Source organism: Pelodiscus sinensis, chromosome 2 (genome assembly GCF_049634645.1).
Source record: "Pelodiscus sinensis isolate JC-2024 chromosome 2, ASM4963464v1, whole genome shotgun sequence".
Taxonomy (NCBI): Eukaryota; Metazoa; Chordata; order Testudines; family Trionychidae; genus Pelodiscus; species Pelodiscus sinensis.
Genome location: NC_134712.1, coordinates 237,516,590 through 237,535,429, shown reverse-complemented (window position 1 = coordinate 237,535,429; position 18,840 = coordinate 237,516,590). Strand labels below are relative to the sequence as shown.

Here is an 18,840-nt window from a genome sequence, read left to right as displayed (position 1 = left end):
TAAGCACAGAGAGAAGGGTTTGGCTATCATAATTGTAGGGTCATAATTCAAAATGATCTGGACAAACTAGAGAAATGGTCTGAAGTAAATAGGATGAAGTTTGATAAGGTCAAACGCAAAGTGCTCCACTTAGGAATGAACAATCAGTTCATACATAGAGAATGGGAAGCGGCTGTCTAGGAAGAAGTACTGAAGAAAGAGATCTAGGGGTCATAGTGGACAGCAAGCTAAATATGAGTCAACAGCATGACACTGTTGAGAAAAAAAAAGCACAAACATGATTTCGGGATGCATTAACAGGAGTGTTGTGAGCAAGACACAAGAAGTTATTCTTCCGCTCTACTCTGCACTGATTAGGCCTCAGTTGGAGTATTGTGTTCAGTTCTGGGCCCCACATTTCAAGAAAGATGTGGAAAAATTGGAGATGGTCCAGAGAAGAGCAACAAAAATTATTAAAGGTTGAGAAAACATGAGCTGTGAGGGAAGACTGAAAGAATTGGGCTTTTTAGTTTATAAAAGAGAAGACTGAGAGGGGACATGATAGTGGTCTTCAAGTCCCTAAAAGAGTGTTACAGGGAGGAAGAAAAATTGTTCTCTTTGGTATCTGAGGATAGGACAAGAAGTAATGGGCTTAAACTGCAGCAAGGGAGATTTAGGTTGGATGTTAGGAAAAAGTTCCTAACTGTCAGGGTGGTTAAACACTGGAATAAATTGCTTAGGAAGGTGGTAGAATCTCCATCACAGGAGATATTTAAGAGTAGTTTGGATAGACATCACAGATGATCTAGATGGTGCTTGGTCCTACCATGAGGGCAGGGGACTGGACTCGATGATTTCTCAAGGTCCCTTCCAGTTCTAGTATTCTATGATTTTGTGATTGTGCTGAAAAAAAAAGATGGAATGGAGAGGAAGTGGTATGGGAGGCTAAACTGACAGTACAAGAAGATCTGAGAACTAACACTGCCTCAGCCACTCTGGAACAAAGAAGATGAGCTTAACTCATCCATCTTGAGTTTGAAGATGATCCAGGGAATGACCATAAAAAGAGGAAGAGCATACACAAGAATTGCATTGCAGGGGAAGGCATCAGAGAGGGAGCCTGCATGCAGTATAGACAATACTTTGTGTTTTATCATGTTGCCAACACAGTGAAGTATGGGAAAGCCCTATGTTGTGAAAAAGACCTGAAGGACACTCATTTTTAGGGAGCACTTGAAGCTAAGGGAGAAAATCCTACTGAGGTAGTCGGCAAGATTCTGCACTTATGGCAAGAGGACTGCTACTGGAGTGATGTCCTCTTCGACACAGAATTGTCGCAGGTTGATTGCTTCCAGGAAGAGTAACTGGAGTATGAACACCCTTGTTAGTTCACACAGTACATTGTGTTGGTATTGTTGGTGAGTATGTGAACCAGTAATATCGTCCCAGAAAGCCTGCCACGTATGACTTGAAGTTCCAGCATGTTGATATGGAGGGAGGCTCCTTGTTCTGACCACTTACCAGATACACCCCCCCAACCCAAAATGGTAAGGAAGCACTGATGACAATTGACTGGGTTAGAAAGGGCTGAAGTGAAAGGGACTCCCTGACTCACACTCAACGGGGTCGCTCCCCAGAGCAAGGAGTCTAGAACTAGCGAAGGAAGGCAAACCAATCTGTCCAGTGAATGCTGGGCTCAGCAGTAGACCATCTTAAGCCACATCTGTAGGCAGGAAGGCACAACCTCACAAACTGAACCACCTGCTCACAAGCAGACATGTCCCAACAAGCCTGGATGCCCTAGACTATCATAGAAAGCTGAGACTGCAAACTGAGGTGGGGCTATTGAATTGCCTGGAAGTGATCAACCATCAGGGATTCTCTCAATGCTGTGGAATCAAACAGGACCCCAAGGAACTTGATTTTCTGAGTAGAAATCAAGACAGACTTCATAATGCTTAAAATGAGTCCTAGTTAGTCAAGCAAACACAGTGTGAAGTTGACATGTGCAAGAAGCTCTCCTCCAGTGTTGTCCTTCAATAAGCCATCATTGAGGTATGGGAAGATGGGAATTCCCTCCCTCACAAGATGTGTCATCCTCACGGCCATGCTTTTCATGAGTACTTGAGAGATGGAAGAGGAACCAAACAGAAGAACTATGTACTAAAAGTGGTGTTCTCCCACAACAAAATGAAAAGCTTCCTGTGGCTCTGTAAAATTGCCATATGAAAATAAATGCCATTCTGAGACAACAGAGGAGGCAATAGTGTGACTATGTGCAGCCTTGTGTATTTGATAAATTTGTTGAGGCCATGAAGGTCAAGACGACATCTCATCCCATCCTGGGGGTTTGTACCACAAAGTACTGGGAATACAAACTGTGTCCCCAGCGTCCTGGTGAGGCTTCCTCCACTGTTCCCAATATCAGAAGAAAGCTGACATGCTCAATGAGCTGTGTATCATGAGAGGGTTCCCAGAAGAGGGCTTGGGAGAGGGGATGGGGAGGAACTGAATGGCTTACCTTGATATGACAGTGTCTAGGATTGATGAGGTAATCAAACCTTATCCACTGTGAGAAAGGGTGAGGGAAGGGTGGAGCAACAACTGGAAGAGGGTTCTGGGCCAAGCAGTCAAAATGGGCACTTAGCAGGCACATAGGAAGGCTGAGTCCCAAGCCCAACTACTTCCTACCATGAGATCTAGCCCTCCTTCTGGGGTAGTCATGCAGCTTTGGGAGGAGGAGTGATAGGAGGGAGAGTTACAGAAAAGAATGCTGGAGACAGCACTACTAGTGCTGCGCCCCACAGTGGTGTCTCCGTATAGATGACACGTACACTCCCAAGGGCCTTACAATAGTACTAATGTCCTTAAAGTAGACCAAAGCATAAGTCTTCTGAAAAAAGGTCCAGTCGTCAAAGGGCAAGTCCTCAATAGTTTGCTGGAAATCCAATACAATCCCAGAGTTTGGTAGTCAGAAAGCCCTCCTGACTGTAACTGCACATGTCATAAACTTGGCCAAAGCATCCACAGCACAGAAGATGGACCACGGGGCATTTTAGCCACCAAGCAGTCTTTGGCCATTCACAAAACGCCTCAGGCAACTGGTGCACAAAATTGGACATGGATGACCAATTGAGGAAACCATCCTTGGACAGCAAAGCTTATTGATTCAAAATCCACATCTGTAAAGACGATGAGGTGGAAATTGTCTGCCCAGAAGATCCAATCACTTGGGGTGTCTGTCTTTGGGGGTGGATTTCAATCTGTGATGTTGAGCCCTTTTATTCAACAAGGAATTTGGGGCTAGATGGAAATAAAACCCGTGAAATTCCTGCATCAGAACAAAATAGCACTTCTCCATTCAATTAGCCACTGGCAGTACTGAGTCCAATATATACCAAAGGGCTCTCACCAACTCAAGGAACACATCATTAATTGGGTGGGCCACTCTCTCCGGGACAGAAAGCTGGAGAAACTCTGCCTAGATGTAAAGAGACATGACTACGCAGCATAAAAGGTTCTGGTACATCTTAAAGTCTCTGAGAGTAGGAGGGGAGGATGAACGACGCAGTATGGCATCGTTTGGAGAGGAGTACGAAGCTCTTGGCTAAGCCAACACTGGCTCTTGTCCCTGGGTTGATGAACCCAGGAGAGGAGTCTGGCAGCTCTGCAGAAAAGAAAATTGCTATGGTCTGGGCTTGCAGCTGACCTGTAACCACCACTGTTGATGTGGTGGGTGATCTGACCTTTCAGCAGGATAAGGAGCAGGATCTCCAAGAGCATCCCACTGAGTCCAAGGAGGCCTCTAATATAAGGAGGGCACTGTGGTCAGTATGTGCTGGGACAAGGGCCAGCCATGGGGCCACGTCAACTCTGGGAATCATGCTAGTTTGCTGGCAGTCCCCAGTGATCATCAGGTGATGAAAAAAGTGAGGATAACAACCCTATCTCAGAAATGGAAGAGCTCTGGGATCTCTGAGGCAGATGCAAAGTGACATTCAAGGGGACTAGCAGGCAATACAATTCATCAAACACCCAGAGGAAGGCAGGACTTGGCACCCCTGATTAAAATGGTACTGAACATGTTGGTGCCATAGGCAGTGTCAGTCCCGGCACACACAGCACTGAGTCCCGAGTGTGTCAACGTTAAGGTTGGTGAATGCCACCAAAGAATCATCTGTGATGTCAACTGTAGTGAGACCTAAATGGATCCTAGCAGCAGTGTCCCCTTTGCCATCTTTGGTACAGGATCCATACCAATCACCTGGTGGGAAGTGACTGGGAGCAGCACTGATGGGCACATCAGGCCAACAGTATGCTCCCACTGGAGGGGCTACTGAAGGCACAACCCTGGATTTTGGCAGCTGGAATTGAAAGAGCGGGAGGAAGTACACTGCAGTGGATCTCATTGGTACCAGCATCCTCCTCATCAGTATTAGATTCAAGAGACCCTTGGAGGCTGGGACTGGAGTCAATGGTGCAGGGTTTCTGACCTCCCAACTTGATATTGGGGAATGATCAGAGATACCTGTGCCTTTCAGTGTGCCAGAGCACCATATTAGTCCGTGCTTTTCCTGGAGGAAGCAGAAGAGTCATCCTGAAACCTGGAGTAGTCTCGAGTGGTCTTTGGAGATGTTGTCTTTGGTGCTGATGATGGAGAACTCCTCCTTCACTTCTTCTGAGAGGCACGTGCAGCACGGGAGGTGGCAGCACTCTCAGAGCCCGAAGAGAGCCTCAGTAGCTGATTAGCCAGCGTGGCCTTTTCAAACAGTTGCAACTTCATGAAAAGGTCCTGTGCCTTCTGAGTCCCTTTCTTGAATAATCTAAGAGCAAACAACACTCTTCACAGTTGGCCAAAACAAAGCAGGAGCTGTGTGTAGTGGGCTCTGCTAGGGATCACCCTTCCACATGAAGGCTAGTGTTTAAACCCCAGACAGCATCCCCATGGAATTCTATTTAGCAATTAACTAATGATATACAATAAACAAGGCTAAGATTAACCATGAGGTTGTGAGACTACAAACATGCAGAGCTCTGAATCCAGCTACAGATGGTAACAAGGGACTGAGGTAGGATGGGGTGCCACCTCATAACTAGGGAAGAGGCCAGTGTCATGAGGCTAGAGCGCTGCCCTCTAAGCTACGTCTACACTATAGAGTTCTTGCAAAAGAAGCCTTTTGCGCTAGATTTTTTGCGCAACAACTTCTTGCGCAAGAGCACATTCACAGATCAAAGCACATCACAAAAGGGATGTGCTTTTGCGCAAGAGAGCGTCCACACTGCTGGGCACTCCTGTGCAAGAAAGCTCTGATGGCCATTCGCAGAATGGCCATCAGAGCACCTGTGATTTTTTCCATAGGAGCGTCCACACTTACCTTCTTGTGTAATAGCTGTAGCGCTAAAAGCAGTTATGCCTCAGAAAAGGAGGTTTACCTACAGCGGAAAAAGCCCTCTCTTCTGCCGTTTAATTGCACATTTAATTGCCCACGAGCTCATTTGAGGTGTGGACGCTCCCCAAGTTTTTGCGCAAAAACCTTGTAGTGTAGACGTAGCCTATAAGTATAGCTAGGAAAAAGGCTCCAACACACCTAAGTGGAATACCTGCCTGCATCTCCTCAAAGAACATGTATTACATCCACCTGGATGACACACGTAGTCAAAACATCAGTTTCTCTTCTGTCAATGACAAGTTTCCGGGGGAGGGAGGGGGGCACTGACACATTTTATGAGCACTAGATTCATTCAGAATTCCACTGAGGAAAATGCATTTCATTTTACTTTCATGAATGGAATGCATGCTCTGAAAGTAAACCCCATATGATGATTTTAAAGTCTAGGAACCCACAAAGAGTTGATCCTGAAAAAGTGTTCTGCTTCCATAAAATTCTCTGCTTTACACCTACTGTCTTATAAAACTCTCCAAAAAATTATAACCCCTTTAAAGTATTACACCATAGACGTAAATTCTCGATGATGGGTAGCCCTCTCCCTAGAAATAGCTACAGAAATAACCTTCAGACTCCTGTAGTTATAATTAAAACACATATTCTTAATACAGGGGGGAAAGGGAAAATAAGTACATAAAAAACTGTGGCTAATAACATTTTTGCGAATTAAAGCAAAAGTTTAGACAGAAGGGAAGAGCAGTTCTGAATTCTGGAGTTTAGGTTGAATTCTAATTTTTCATGTAATTTTATTACATCAAATGAGTACACATAAAATTATCACAACTCATGAATGAATAAAGCAAAAAGCAAAGAAAGAACAAATACATCCCAGTACTTCTCATTTGTCTGCATAAGCATGATTCAATATCTCCAGAGAATGATCTTTTTATACAACATGATTATCTGAACTAGCATATGCTGACATTTGAGTAAATATTGTGGGACAATAAACTGATCCATGATAAACAGAATTATGTAACTCACTCAGTTCAGACAACTAGCAGTTGTCACATTCTTTTTTGTTCATTTTGCAGTTGTCAGAGATTTAGTTTAAGCTTGGCAAAAATAAAAACATTCTTTTGAGAGAAAATTCTTCAGCATTGAGCGCTCTCATTTATTTCCGCTTCCAGGAAAATGCAGAGTGGGGAAGTGCCTCTTTAAAACAACAACTACCACCACCAAAACGATGGCAACAAGAAAACTATGCAGTAGAGGTTTCTGGAAGTGATGCTCATCTCACACAGCTCTGTCAGTAACTGTGGCAGGAAACCTAGGTGAAAATGTCTTGTCAAATGGTAAATATGCTGGGGGGTGGGGAGAAAAGAAAAAAAAGCACTTTTGGGGCACTTTTGCAAACTTGGTCAAATTGGAAAAAATGTGTGGGAGAAAAGGAAGAGTTAGTTTTGACGTTTTCAAAAAAATCAGTTTTGCATTTGTTGAAACAAATAGATTTATTTGATCTCAAAATAAAAAGGTTTTGTTCAATTCAAATACACTTTTTTTGGTTTTTCATTTGAATGAGAAATACTTTAAAAATGCAGTTTCTGTTTGAAAGATACTGATTTTTTTTCCCTAAATAATTTGAGTCTTTGCTTTGTGACTGAATTGGAAAAAAAAATTAGATTAATTCAGATATGCTTAGGAAGCCCCAAAACTGACAGAGCTTTGAGAAGATGACAAATTAATTGCCTGACTATCCTTGCTGAATCTTGTGCAACTATGTCAGAGACTAGTCAGTTATTCTAAGACAAAGGTTACTGTCCTACTGAGCATAAAAGAGAGGCCACTAATTTCTTTTTTCCAGTATCTCCCAGCAAATTTGAATAGTGGTCCTCACCTTCATAAATAGATTAGCACTAGCACTGCACAAAATCCTCCAATTTACCAAAGATTGGTGTTATGGGGTAGCTGCTATTCAGTGGCAGAAAAAGAGTGAAAAGCAGGTCAAGGGAAGCTGCACCACAGGCAGTCAGAGAAGAGATGAAGGAAGCAGCCCACCAGGGCCAAACAGGCACATATACAAAGGGAGCTACAAGGCAGAGGAAGGCAGCTCTCTGCTGGGAGCCCAGGGAAGCAGGACTGTGTCTCTGGAGGGCTTAGAGAATTGCCAGCACCCTGGATGAAGCAGTACTGCCAGCAGGGGGTCAAGAGACCAAGAGATGGATACTAGCTGGATGCTGAGTTTACAGAGTAAGGACTTGACACAAAGGCAAAGAGGGTGCTGGAGCAATAATAATTTATAAGATTTCACAAGCAAGCAGAGACTCATGTATATTTCATTTAATAAAATCTACATACGTGTTCGATATTAATATAACTGACAGTAACTTATTTCCTAACAAGTCTACTGGATAAACAATAGGTATTACAAAATTTTGACACATTCTGTTCTATGATGTTATTTCTTTAATTGAGAATGTTGTATCCATACTAGCCTGTTGCAATAGTAATGCAGGAGTACTGGACTATGTTCACTGACACTGAAGGTTTGCTTCATAATTATTTAACTTCTAGCCACCAAGGTACCACCTTTTTCCATGAGAAAAGCCAATATATTGCTTACCCATGATCATTACTACACATACATACCACATCCTCCTTGGTGAAGGACATTTAGGTGAGGCATTTAGGTGAAGCAAGTGAAAGTGTGGAAGTAGGATTGAGAAGGGAAAGAACTCTTAAATACACACGACACCACTGGCACTAGGAAAGAGGTAGTTTCTCAAGCAGCCAGGTCAAAAGTCTTTTAGAGTGTTACAGAGAAAAATTAACACATTGAATTTCACCCAGAAACCAACTGGAATCCAATACAGATCATGGAGTGCAGATCATAGAATGCAACCACAGCATGACCCCTGAGTTTCCAAAAAATACAGCTTAGTCTATTTCCCCAGCAATCTTACCTCTACACTTTTACAAAATCTGAGACTCTCCAGAATGTAGCGCTCCTTCAACTATTTTGAATGAAGAATGTTGTGAAGCTCTAAAGCTTTAGAGGTGCCAAATGGACATGGTTACATTTAGAAACACCGTCCCAATAGCACTCTCAAGGCATGTCGCCCTCCCCAGTCGCCATGGCCATAGCTATCAAGTTTGAGCAGCTCCATGTAAAATGATTTTACTGACACTCACCAGCTTTCCCATCGTGATACCCCTGGAGCAACGACAGGCTCCTGTCTCCCCCAGTCCTGCTATTACAATCAGGGTGATGGTATACTGACACAGAAGGGAACTGGGCACTTCTGGAATAACTGTCGGGAGAAGTGAATTGTGGGAAGAAATTTTCTTGTGGAAGAAAATTGAGCATCCCAGCTCAGTCTACCACACTTCCTATTAAATGCCTCCATTAAATGTCCTTACAATCCTGTCCTTCCCCTCCTGTTGGGAGTTTTATGCTGGTCTGGAGGATAAGAGAGGTCATATGCCTACGGTGACCATACATCCCTTTTTTTCCAGGGACAGTCCCAGATTTAAGGGTTCTGTCCTGGTGTCCCAATAAAGGTGGCAAATGTCCCAGAAAATCCGTTGGGATCCAGCACCGCCATTTCCCCCCTCTTCGGGACACCCTCACAGACACCCAGCGCTAGTGCAGTGCAGCAGCAACGCCCTGTCTCCACCCAGCACGTAAGCGGCTCCCCTTGCTGCTTTGTGTGGGCACCCAGGGCTGCTGCCGGTAGTGCGCAGTGTCCGGAGCACCAAGCTCCCCTGGAGCACACGCCGCTGTCCGGCATGCCTCCTTCCCGCCCCCCATGGTCCTTCCCTTCAGCTGTGGGACTGCCTCCGCCATGCGCAGCCTCCAGCCTGGCCTCCTCCACCCACAGGCGGCCGCCATTGCTGCTGGAGGGGGAGGGGTGCTGGTTGAAGCCAGTGAGCCGCTCCTGGGAGCTGCCGCTGGAGTCCCGGAAGAGACCGCTCAGAGCCCGGCTGGAGCGCTGCAGAGCGGGGAGCACTTGGGCTCTGCCAGTGCGCTCTGTGCATGGCCCTTTCTCCCTCCGCATCTTCCCACTCCGCTGGGGGAGTGGCCGTGCATGGACCCCCTTACACAGCCGCACTCCACAGCCTGGGTCTATGGGGGCGGGGGCTTCCCCCTCCCCACCGTGCTCCTGCTAATAAGAGCTAAAGCTGTTGCGGGGACTGCAGTAAAATTAGCACCGCGGGCGGCCCAGCCCCAGAAGCACCTGGGGCTGGGGCTGAGGGGACTTCTGGGACCTGACCACAGACTCCAGCCCCGCAAACTGGAAGGCAGAAGGAGAGGAAGGGCCTTGTGCTGAGGGGTGGGGGGCAGGGCAGGAGAAGAAAGGAGAAGGCACCAAGGGACAGGGTGGAAGAGAGACAAATGCCAGGGGGCCAAATGGAGACAATGAGCAAAAATGCAGGAGGGAGGGAGGTCAGTGGGGGCGGGAGGCTGGAGGGGACAGTGTGATGCTGGAAGAGGAGAAGGGCATTGGGGGCAAGAGGGGGCGGGGGAGGTGCTGGGAGAAAGGTTGAAAGGAGGGGTGGGCATAAGAAAGGTGGGGATGGAGCAAGTCATGCGTGAAGGCACAGAGGGCCCTGAAGGAAACTGGGGCAGAGAGTGGTGAGGGGGTGGGCATCAGGGAAAAAAGAGGACAAGGGGGGAAGGGGCAGTGAGGGAAGGAGCAGGGGGAAGGTACAGGTGCCAGGGGATTTCTGCGGGGGTGAAGCAGAAGGGCAGACACATGAAGGGGAGGGACCAGAAACAGAGGAGAGAGGCAGGGCAGGTGTGTAGTGGGAAGTATTAGGAAAGGGGATGAGAAGGGGTAGCTCACATGATCAGAGTGGGGCTACTGGAGGAGTGGGCACAGGGAGGAGAGAAGGGCTGGTGCAGAGGGGCAGGTCCCATGAGTGCTGAGGGCAGTGAGACCAAACACCGTTTTTGTTTTGTTCTTGTTTGAATTACTTGTGTTAGCCATTCTGTTCTTCAGAAAGGTGTGTCTATCTCCAAATAGCCCTATTTATAATTTTTCAAGCATTGGTAAATAGGTATGTGTGTGTAGACAGAAATATTTTCCTACTCCGAATTTGTCTGGGGTTGGTTTGTTTTGTTCACAAAAGGTAGAAAACTTCGCTGTGACATGGCTAAGGATTTTGGACTTTCAAAGTACTGGTTGCTACACACCTCACCTCCTAAGAGCAGTGTATGTAATTTAATATTTTTGGATTTTCAACTTCTTTCTGATCTGTCAATTAACAGGATGGGGGTTACTCCTTTAAAAGACGACATAAGATTGGGGTCTTCTCCACTTTCTGATGCCCCAAATGTGGAGGGGGAAACCGCTTTAATCTTATTCTGTGAAATTTGTCCTCACGACATAGTCGTGGCTTGCACTGATAGTATGCTGCAAATATAGGGGGGAAAAAAGCCCTCCTATAAATCTTAAATGGCCCTCTCACTTTGGGCAATATACCTTATATACCCAGGTGCACATAGTTGAATAAATAGATGATACATGTTTATTCTTAGTCAAAAACACTTTCCTGTGACCGTAACTTGGGAAAGTTTAATGCTAAAGGCACTTAAAGAAAATATCTGAACTTTTTTCCAGAATAATATATACGATACAGCACACATTCCAAAAGCAAAAACTGTTCTTCAGAAGCACTTTTTGTGAGCTCCAGAGATTAATAGCCCATCAAGAGTAGTCATAGAAAAGGTAATTTTAGAGGCAATGAAATTGTCTCAATACACTCTTCAGTCTGGAGGAGAATTTATAAACCTCACAAGTAAGCCTGCCCCTACAGTTTTCTTAGTTCCTGAAAAAGTCTGCATGCTGTCCTCAAGATGAAATGAGTCATGATTCCTCTCACTTGCACTTAGTACCAGTTACGTTGATAAATGTGCCAAGTACCAGAAAACATCTGTAGGCAATGTACATACCTGCCAACATCTTGAGACAAAAACCCAGTAGACTTTAATTGTGCATAAAAATACATAAATTTGCATTGCTTCTGATGACATGGAAGCTTCCAGCTCTCTCCTCCCAAAGAAGCATAAATGCTAATTAATTCTGTGCCTCCAAGTCAACACTAATGCATTCTGCAGCTTCTTTCACCTACCTGAGCCCAATATCAGACCCTGATTTGGAGCTCTTTTGAGCTCAGGTCCCTTATCCTCCAACTATGTCTTTAGCCATGGGCAGGCATGCACATACCCACTTTCTTGAACCCAACAGGACTTTTGGGATCTTTGATTCAGAGTATTGATGTTCTATCTAGCAGAAAGAGGACTGTCAGAAGGGATGGGTATTTGCCCAATACTTAACCACAGAAGAATTTCTGGCAAAGTTTATTATACAACAGTAATCGTGCTGTGAAGAGCAGGAAATTCTCAGCAAGAACAAACTTGTTGCCACACAAAGCCATAAATACTAAATTACTACATACATGCTGTACAGTATTGTGTGTAGACTGACACAGCTGCCAGACCCATCTTACTGGCCCAGTGTTCACTTGCAGCGTAGCTGCTGTTTTGAGTTGGTTCACATGTTCCTTCAAACATGTAGAGTGTACACTACAAAATGCACGCTGTCCATGTTAACTGAAGCATGCACAGAAGAGATCAAATAATGGGGAAGCATAAAAGAACAGCCGAGGTTATTGTAAGATGACACATATACGACACATCCTTCAGTTGGTGCCAGAAGCAAAGCCACTACTGTTTGACCAAGTAGAGACATTCCTTCTGGGACTGTTCACAAAGAATGATTTTTATCTCATTGCTTCCACCCTAGTTCTTGCACTACATAAATGAAGGTAGAAATATCTGCAGTTGTACATGCTCTCAAAATGTGCAGTTATCAGTTAGCAGATAGAGATCATCCAGTCTATTTTTTTTAAATTGTATTCCACTCTCATTTATTGTTGTAGTAATTCAATATTTCTTAACACATACAAATACACATATGACACTTAGCCAAACTGAGGTAAGGAATTATTTTGACATGGTGTATTTACTTGGATGGACAGATTTTACAGTCTATAGAAAAGAATGTGGAAGCAGACATCTTAAAGTAAATCCAGTTCAGTAGATTTATGTTTTATTATTAACACTTTTCCATGTCACTGGTCAAGTAAAATACGGTGAGCAACACAACAGGACTTTTCCCCACTGGAAGTTGTGTTGATCAGATGTTTCTTCCTCTTCCATGAAAGTAAATTTTATTATGGGAATTTGCTAAAGGCTTTTACAATTTAAATAATCTAGTTTTCTTGTTTATATTAGCTCACATAAAATCTCCATTTCATATATTAAAAAAGGCTGAACAATGCACCAAACTATATATTTTGTCACACATCTTAATGTAATCCTAAAAGGTTCCTCTTCTGTATTAAACCAATGCCAATCCATCTGTTGTATTTCCACAGAAGACATGATACAAATATATTTTCTGAACTTCATGTCCCTAATCCTTTTCTCACAAGTACAGTTTTACAAATAAAGTGATTCACAAATTGGTTTGTGAAAATAAGTCAGTCAGAATGAGGACCAAGTAATCTTTCCTTAAGTCACAATGTAAAAATGGTGAAGCAGCCATAAGACCCTTCCTTGTCTAAATATATTCTCTCTCTCTCTCTCTTTCTCTCTCTCTCTCTCACACACACACACTTAAAAACAACAACAATATTTTGGTTGCAAAGTCAAGCACTCAGAATTAAGGAAATGTCAGAATTAAGATTGCCTGTGAAATCTTAATTTGTCCCCCTTATGTATACACATTACAATACACACTTTATTTGCATGTTCATATATTCTCTCTCATAGGATCCTGTCACATTCAGTGCACAGGCTAGGCAGTGCTTAGCTGGAGATTTTAATCCAACATTTTGTTTTATCCTTTATTCAATGTGTGGCCCTATCCCCAGTTTACTTCACTTTATTGAAACCCTGATCTAAAGACAAAAGTACCTCCTGGGCTTTTTGTACATTACACTAGCATCTGTGTGCTTCACAAAACATCTGCATTATTAGGCAATATTATTACACCCATTTTACAGATGGGGAATTAAGGCATAGAAATATTAGAGTCAAAAGTACCCACTAATTTTGGGAGTCCAATATGAGAAGCCGAGGACTTGATTTTTCAGACAACTTTAGCACTTTATGGCTATGTCTACACTCACAGTTTCTTGCGTGAGTAATATGCAAATGAGGCTAAGCGTGGAATATCGCTGAGCCTCATTTGCATACCTAATGAGCCACCATTTTTTTCAGAAGAGGATCTTGCGCAAGGAGGAGCGTCTACACTGCCCCTTCTTGCGCAATGCTGTTACACCTATTACTTTTCAGTGTCCTTGTGACACTCTTTTAAATACTTGAAAATGGTTATCATGTCCCCTCTCAGTCTTCTCCTTTCCAAACTAAACAAGCCCATTTTTTTCAGTCTTCCCTCATAACTCATGTTCTCTAGACCTTTAATCACTAATCTTGAGGTCCACTTATGTAGGAAGTATGCTGTAGTGGGCGCAGACTCTTCTGTCCATTTCTCTTGCATCTGACTCAGACTCATAGACTTTAAGGTCAGAAGGGACCATTATGATCATCTAGTCTGACCCCCTGCACAATGCAAGCCACAGAATCTCACCCACCCGTTCCTGAAATAATCCTCTCACCTATATCTCAGATATTGAAGTCCTCAAATGATGGTTTAAAGACCCCAAGATGCAGAGAATCCTCCAGCAAGTGATCCATGCCCCATGCTATGGAGGAAAGTGAAAAACCTCTAGGGCCTCAGCCAATCTACCCTGGAGGAAAATTCCTTTCCGACCCCAAATATGGCCCATCCTACTTCTGACCCATCCTCTTACTTGTCCCTGTCTAATCTTTTTTTCACCCCTTGCTCTTCATACTAGTCTTGATTCCTTAAAATCCTCATCGCATTCTCCTTGCCAGTCAGTTCTACTCTCTCCCAGGCTTGCTGTTCTAGGCCCAATCTCACACACACGATACCCATTTCCCCCTATCCATCTCTCAGTCATAATTTCTCTCCCCACCTGCCAGCAACAATTTTAACAGACTCTTTGTCACAATATGATTTTTCCCTCCTCCCCCTCTATGTTTTGTCCCCTCTGCATTCATATTAGATGGTTTTCTTCTCCGTGCTGAGTGAAAGGGGGGCAGAGGAAGAGGTAACTGAGTGCACAGGAGATACTGGCTTCAAAGCCTGCTTCTATCCTGAGAAGTTAGGAACAGCCACAATGGGACAAATGCTGTTGGGGCCCCATAACTCTTACTGCATCATATTCAGTCTCTTTGTAGGAAGGGTGCAACTACCATCCGGGTGGCATCAGGAATTGTGACAGGGTGGAATATACTCAGCCAGATAAAATCTTCAGCGATTGTAGCAAGTCTCACCTGAAGAGGTGTGAACTCTGCTCCCCCTCCCCCCCCCCCAAGTCAATACAGAATTTGGATGAATTTGGGCAGATTTTTTTAGGGAATGTAAAAAAGGTACAAGCCTAACAAAGGTGACTTCCCACTACTCCTCCTCTCCCCCCCCCGCCCAACTGTCCACCAAATTTCAAATCTCTGCCCCAAGCATAGAGGGACTACAGCAGTGCAAATAAAAGTTTCAAGATTTATTTTTCTTATTCGCAGTAGTAGATGGATAGTTTTGGCTGAAGTTTTCAAAACTAATTTAGCCTGAAAAACTTGTCACCTTGCCTGGAAATTTTTAAACAAAACAGTTAAAATCTGGAAAAATTCATAAGCAATTGAAAACTGTGTCTTATAATGGGAAAAGCAGGGAACTTTAAAAGGTGGTCCTACCAGCCCTGCCTATCATTAAAGCTGTAGGAGAAAAGATTATCTAGAACATTTTATTATGTTGATGGAAATTACATTCCCTCTTTTGAAAGATCTACTTAGTATTGCCTGCTTTGTTGTTTAAAGGAACTGGTAAACCCTTCCATAAGAATAGCCCGGATGACAGAGGTCTTCAGCGAAGATACAGCGTAAACAGTCCTGGCATAAGTTTTCCTACTCTATCCACCAATGGTGCTTTGAGTTCCCAATATGTTGGTACCATCTCAAACAGGGAAAGGACAGATCAGTCTCTGTGTCCATTCTGTTATAGGCCTTTTTGCTAAGATTGTAATGCCGGTGAACTAGGAACCCAACAGCCAATTAAATGGAACCAAGACTGGATGATAAATTTTCAGTATTAGCAGCACTGAGAGTCGATCACGAACAAATGCTTTAGGGCTTGGTCTACACAAGTGAAATGCAGTGCAATCGTTGAGACTGGTTCAATTCCATCAACACGGGGAAGACTTACCAGGGTAAGACAATGGCTGACACTGACACTAAGTACTGTGCCGATCAGACCTGCATTAAAACTTGGTTAGTTAAAAGAGTGCCTAAAGAAATCATGGCAAACATGGGAGGGCTTGCAGACTCAGTAGCTGTCAAAAAGGTTTATTTTTATAACAAAAATTAACAACGCACAAACTTTAATACCCTGTGCCAGTATTCAGGGCCATCCCTCCCAGGGTTTTTGGTGCTCCAACAGCTTGGAGTTTCCTACCCTGTGCCAGCTCTCCTCCCCTCTTACATCTGCAGCTGCAGGGTTGCTTCCTTGAGCCTTTGGCCCCCTGGCTCCAGGAAGCCACCATCGGAGTTAGCTCCACTCCAGCTTGGCTTCCCATGGATCAGCCTCTCACATCTCACAGTCTTTCTTCTTCCCAGCTGCCTGCTAGCAGCCCTTTACAGACCCAGATGTAGCCTAGCCCTCTTTACTTAGCTTGGTGAGGCTCACCAGCTCCAGTCCAGGGGAATTGGACTCAGTCGATCCGCAGAAAACAGCCACCTTGTGACACTAACTTTTTGCAAATTTTTCTTAGTGTAGACAAGCGTATATCTTTTTGCAATTAGAAGTAACTACACACGGTAGCTTGTGGGTTTTTTTACTAAAACGGAGAAGTTATATATAACCTTTAGTGCAGTATTATCCTTTCGGTAATTAGACACAGAAAAGCTCACCATTAAGAAAAATTAAACAAATCTGTGCTCTGTTGTGATTCAATTCTGGCATAAAACTTTTAAAATGTACAGTGAAGGAGAAATTTAGCTCCTTACCTTTCTTGTAAGTGGCACTTCAATAGGGACAGGGACAACTTCTGCCAGTAGGCAGCCATAAAATGCCACCATAAAAGCAGCAGGATCATTGTTTGGAAATACAAGTGCTACCTGAAACAGAGAAACACATGCTAAAATTTATTACAGATTTCAGTGTACATTAAAAATAGCTTCCACACTCCTTTTGAAAAGCTATTTACATTTAAAAACAGCTCTGATACAATTCACTTTACTGAGTTCTGCCTAGAACTATTTTCCCTTTATATACAGGTTCAACAAATGAACATTTAAGAGCTGAATGACAAGTAAGAATGAGTTTTCTCTCTGTTGTATATATATTTTCCTTTTTGTGAGCATCTCCACATATGCACTGCTACTTACTTACACACTGCATTTTTAATTGCTAGCAAGTTTCATCTGACCTTTGGTTTACCAATGACTAGGCTGAGGTTCAACTTTGTAGTAGTAGTTTTAGATAGAAAGTTTTACATCTTAAAAAAATTAAATTAGGTTACTTAAAATATTCATCTAGGAGTAATTCAACACATTGTACCATTGCACAATGCTGTACCACTGAACATATTGTGCCAACTATTTCCTGCCTTATGTTTTGTCCGCATGCAACAATTAAAGTCTCCTACAATTTGATGAGGAAGTTTTGCCTATGCTCTATCATTCCAATGCAGGAACAGTAAGTGCTACAGTGAAGATGGCATCCTGAAGTTCCCACTCTACTCAATCTTCAAACTAAGCAAGTTTAGGGCCATGGCTTACTGAAACAAAAGAACACCAAAGAAAGATCAGGTGTCATGTGGAATCACCTATATGCGCCACTGCTCCCCTCTTTTTTCAGAGAAATACAAAGTTTTCCAGCATGTTGCTATGAACACTGAACAGCAGACACTATCTTTTTATCCCCACCAAGAGGAGAGAGAGAATAAACTGTCAAATAGAGAAGCTAATAACTTATTATAGATCACACTGCTCTTTTTGGCAAGAGTAGGGACATTAACACAGCCTACTGGTTAACATGTAGCTTAAATAATTAGAGAGTCTGCCTATATTGTATTTCCATTCAGTCAGATGTGTTTTTCTTCACTTTCCTGTCCTAAACAATTGTGCAGTACTGTTGGTAACTATATCACATCCCATCTTAGCCGGGTAAAGTATCATTCACATATAGCTTCTGTGAAGAATCTTGAACTTGGTTCCTATGGTAATTAACTGGTTCATTTTAAGATGTTGTAATGACACGTTTTAATGAAACCTAAGTTTAGCAGCTCTGGTATCTGCCAGCCTTATGATATAGTCTTTCATACTAAGGACTTCTACTTTTTCACTTATAAAGCAACTACTCCTCTAAACATATTTAAAATGTCATGAGAAGTTTTTTTTTATGGTTTCTAAGAGACTGATGTTCCAGGACTGCAAGTAGCAGAGACCCTTCAGGCACAGTAGAGAAGAACTCAAGCTTATAAATAAGTTCAGAGAACCTTATCTAACATGTGACTTGTTTATTTTTATGCCAGGCTAATGGGTGACTTTTAAAAAACAAATACAGGGCATCTAAAACAATTCACGTTAAGATTATAGATACACTGAGAAATTTCATATTTACTTACATGTGCACAAAATATAAACAGAAGAGTTTAGATTTGTTTTGAAACTACTTTATACTAAAAGAGAAAGTAATTCTTAGGTTAACGGTACTTGTTTCTTAAATATTAGAAACATCAGCTTTTTTTACTTTATTTGGATAAAATATTTTTCAATTAATTTACTTCATTATTTACATTCTTCCCCATATTTTAATTTTTCAATCTTAAACAACTAACAAGCAGACTAATCAATTTCATTTTGAAGTTCTTATTCAATGTAAGATGAACATTGAAGTAATATCTGCAGGGGGATATAGAAGGTCTTTCATCTTTGTGGTGGGAGGGGGGAATTACTTGATATAGATCCTTTGCTCTTCTGTTTTGAAAAAAAGAATTGGCACAAAGCTTACATATTCTTCTTCTTTTTCACCAATTTTCCTGCTGAGGGTGGCTAAAAAGTAGAGAGACTGGGGAGGGTCAGGCCTTCTTTTTTTCTACAATATGTGCCAAGTCCTTCTGGGGATTCCCCAGCATTCCAGACCAACCAGGGGATTTAATCCCTCTACTATGTCCTGAGCCAGCCTCCGAGCTTCCTCTCAGTGGGACTTGCTTGGTAGGGTTTCAAAGGAAATGTCCCAACAAGCTCCCTTATCAAGTGCCTGAACCTCCTCAACTGGCTCTTTGTGATCTGGAGGACTAGCAGCTCTACTTTGCGGCCTTCCTA

The 18,840-nt window shown here is 43.0% G+C and overlaps 1 protein-coding gene across 6 annotated transcripts in view; it reads right to left on the bottom strand.

Annotated features, from left to right (window-relative positions):
- Positions 1 to 18,840, bottom strand: part of DIP2C (disco interacting protein 2 homolog C) — a 516,114-nt gene that overhangs the window by 123,505 nt on the left and 373,769 nt on the right. For all 6 annotated transcript variants that reach the window (XM_006111894.3, XM_006111897.3, XM_006111900.3 and 3 more), the window contains one exon: positions 16,519 to 16,629. In XM_006111894.3, the coding sequence (XP_006111956.1) occupies positions 16,519 to 16,629 (111 nt within the window). The remainder of the gene's footprint in view (positions 1 to 16,518; positions 16,630 to 18,840) is intronic.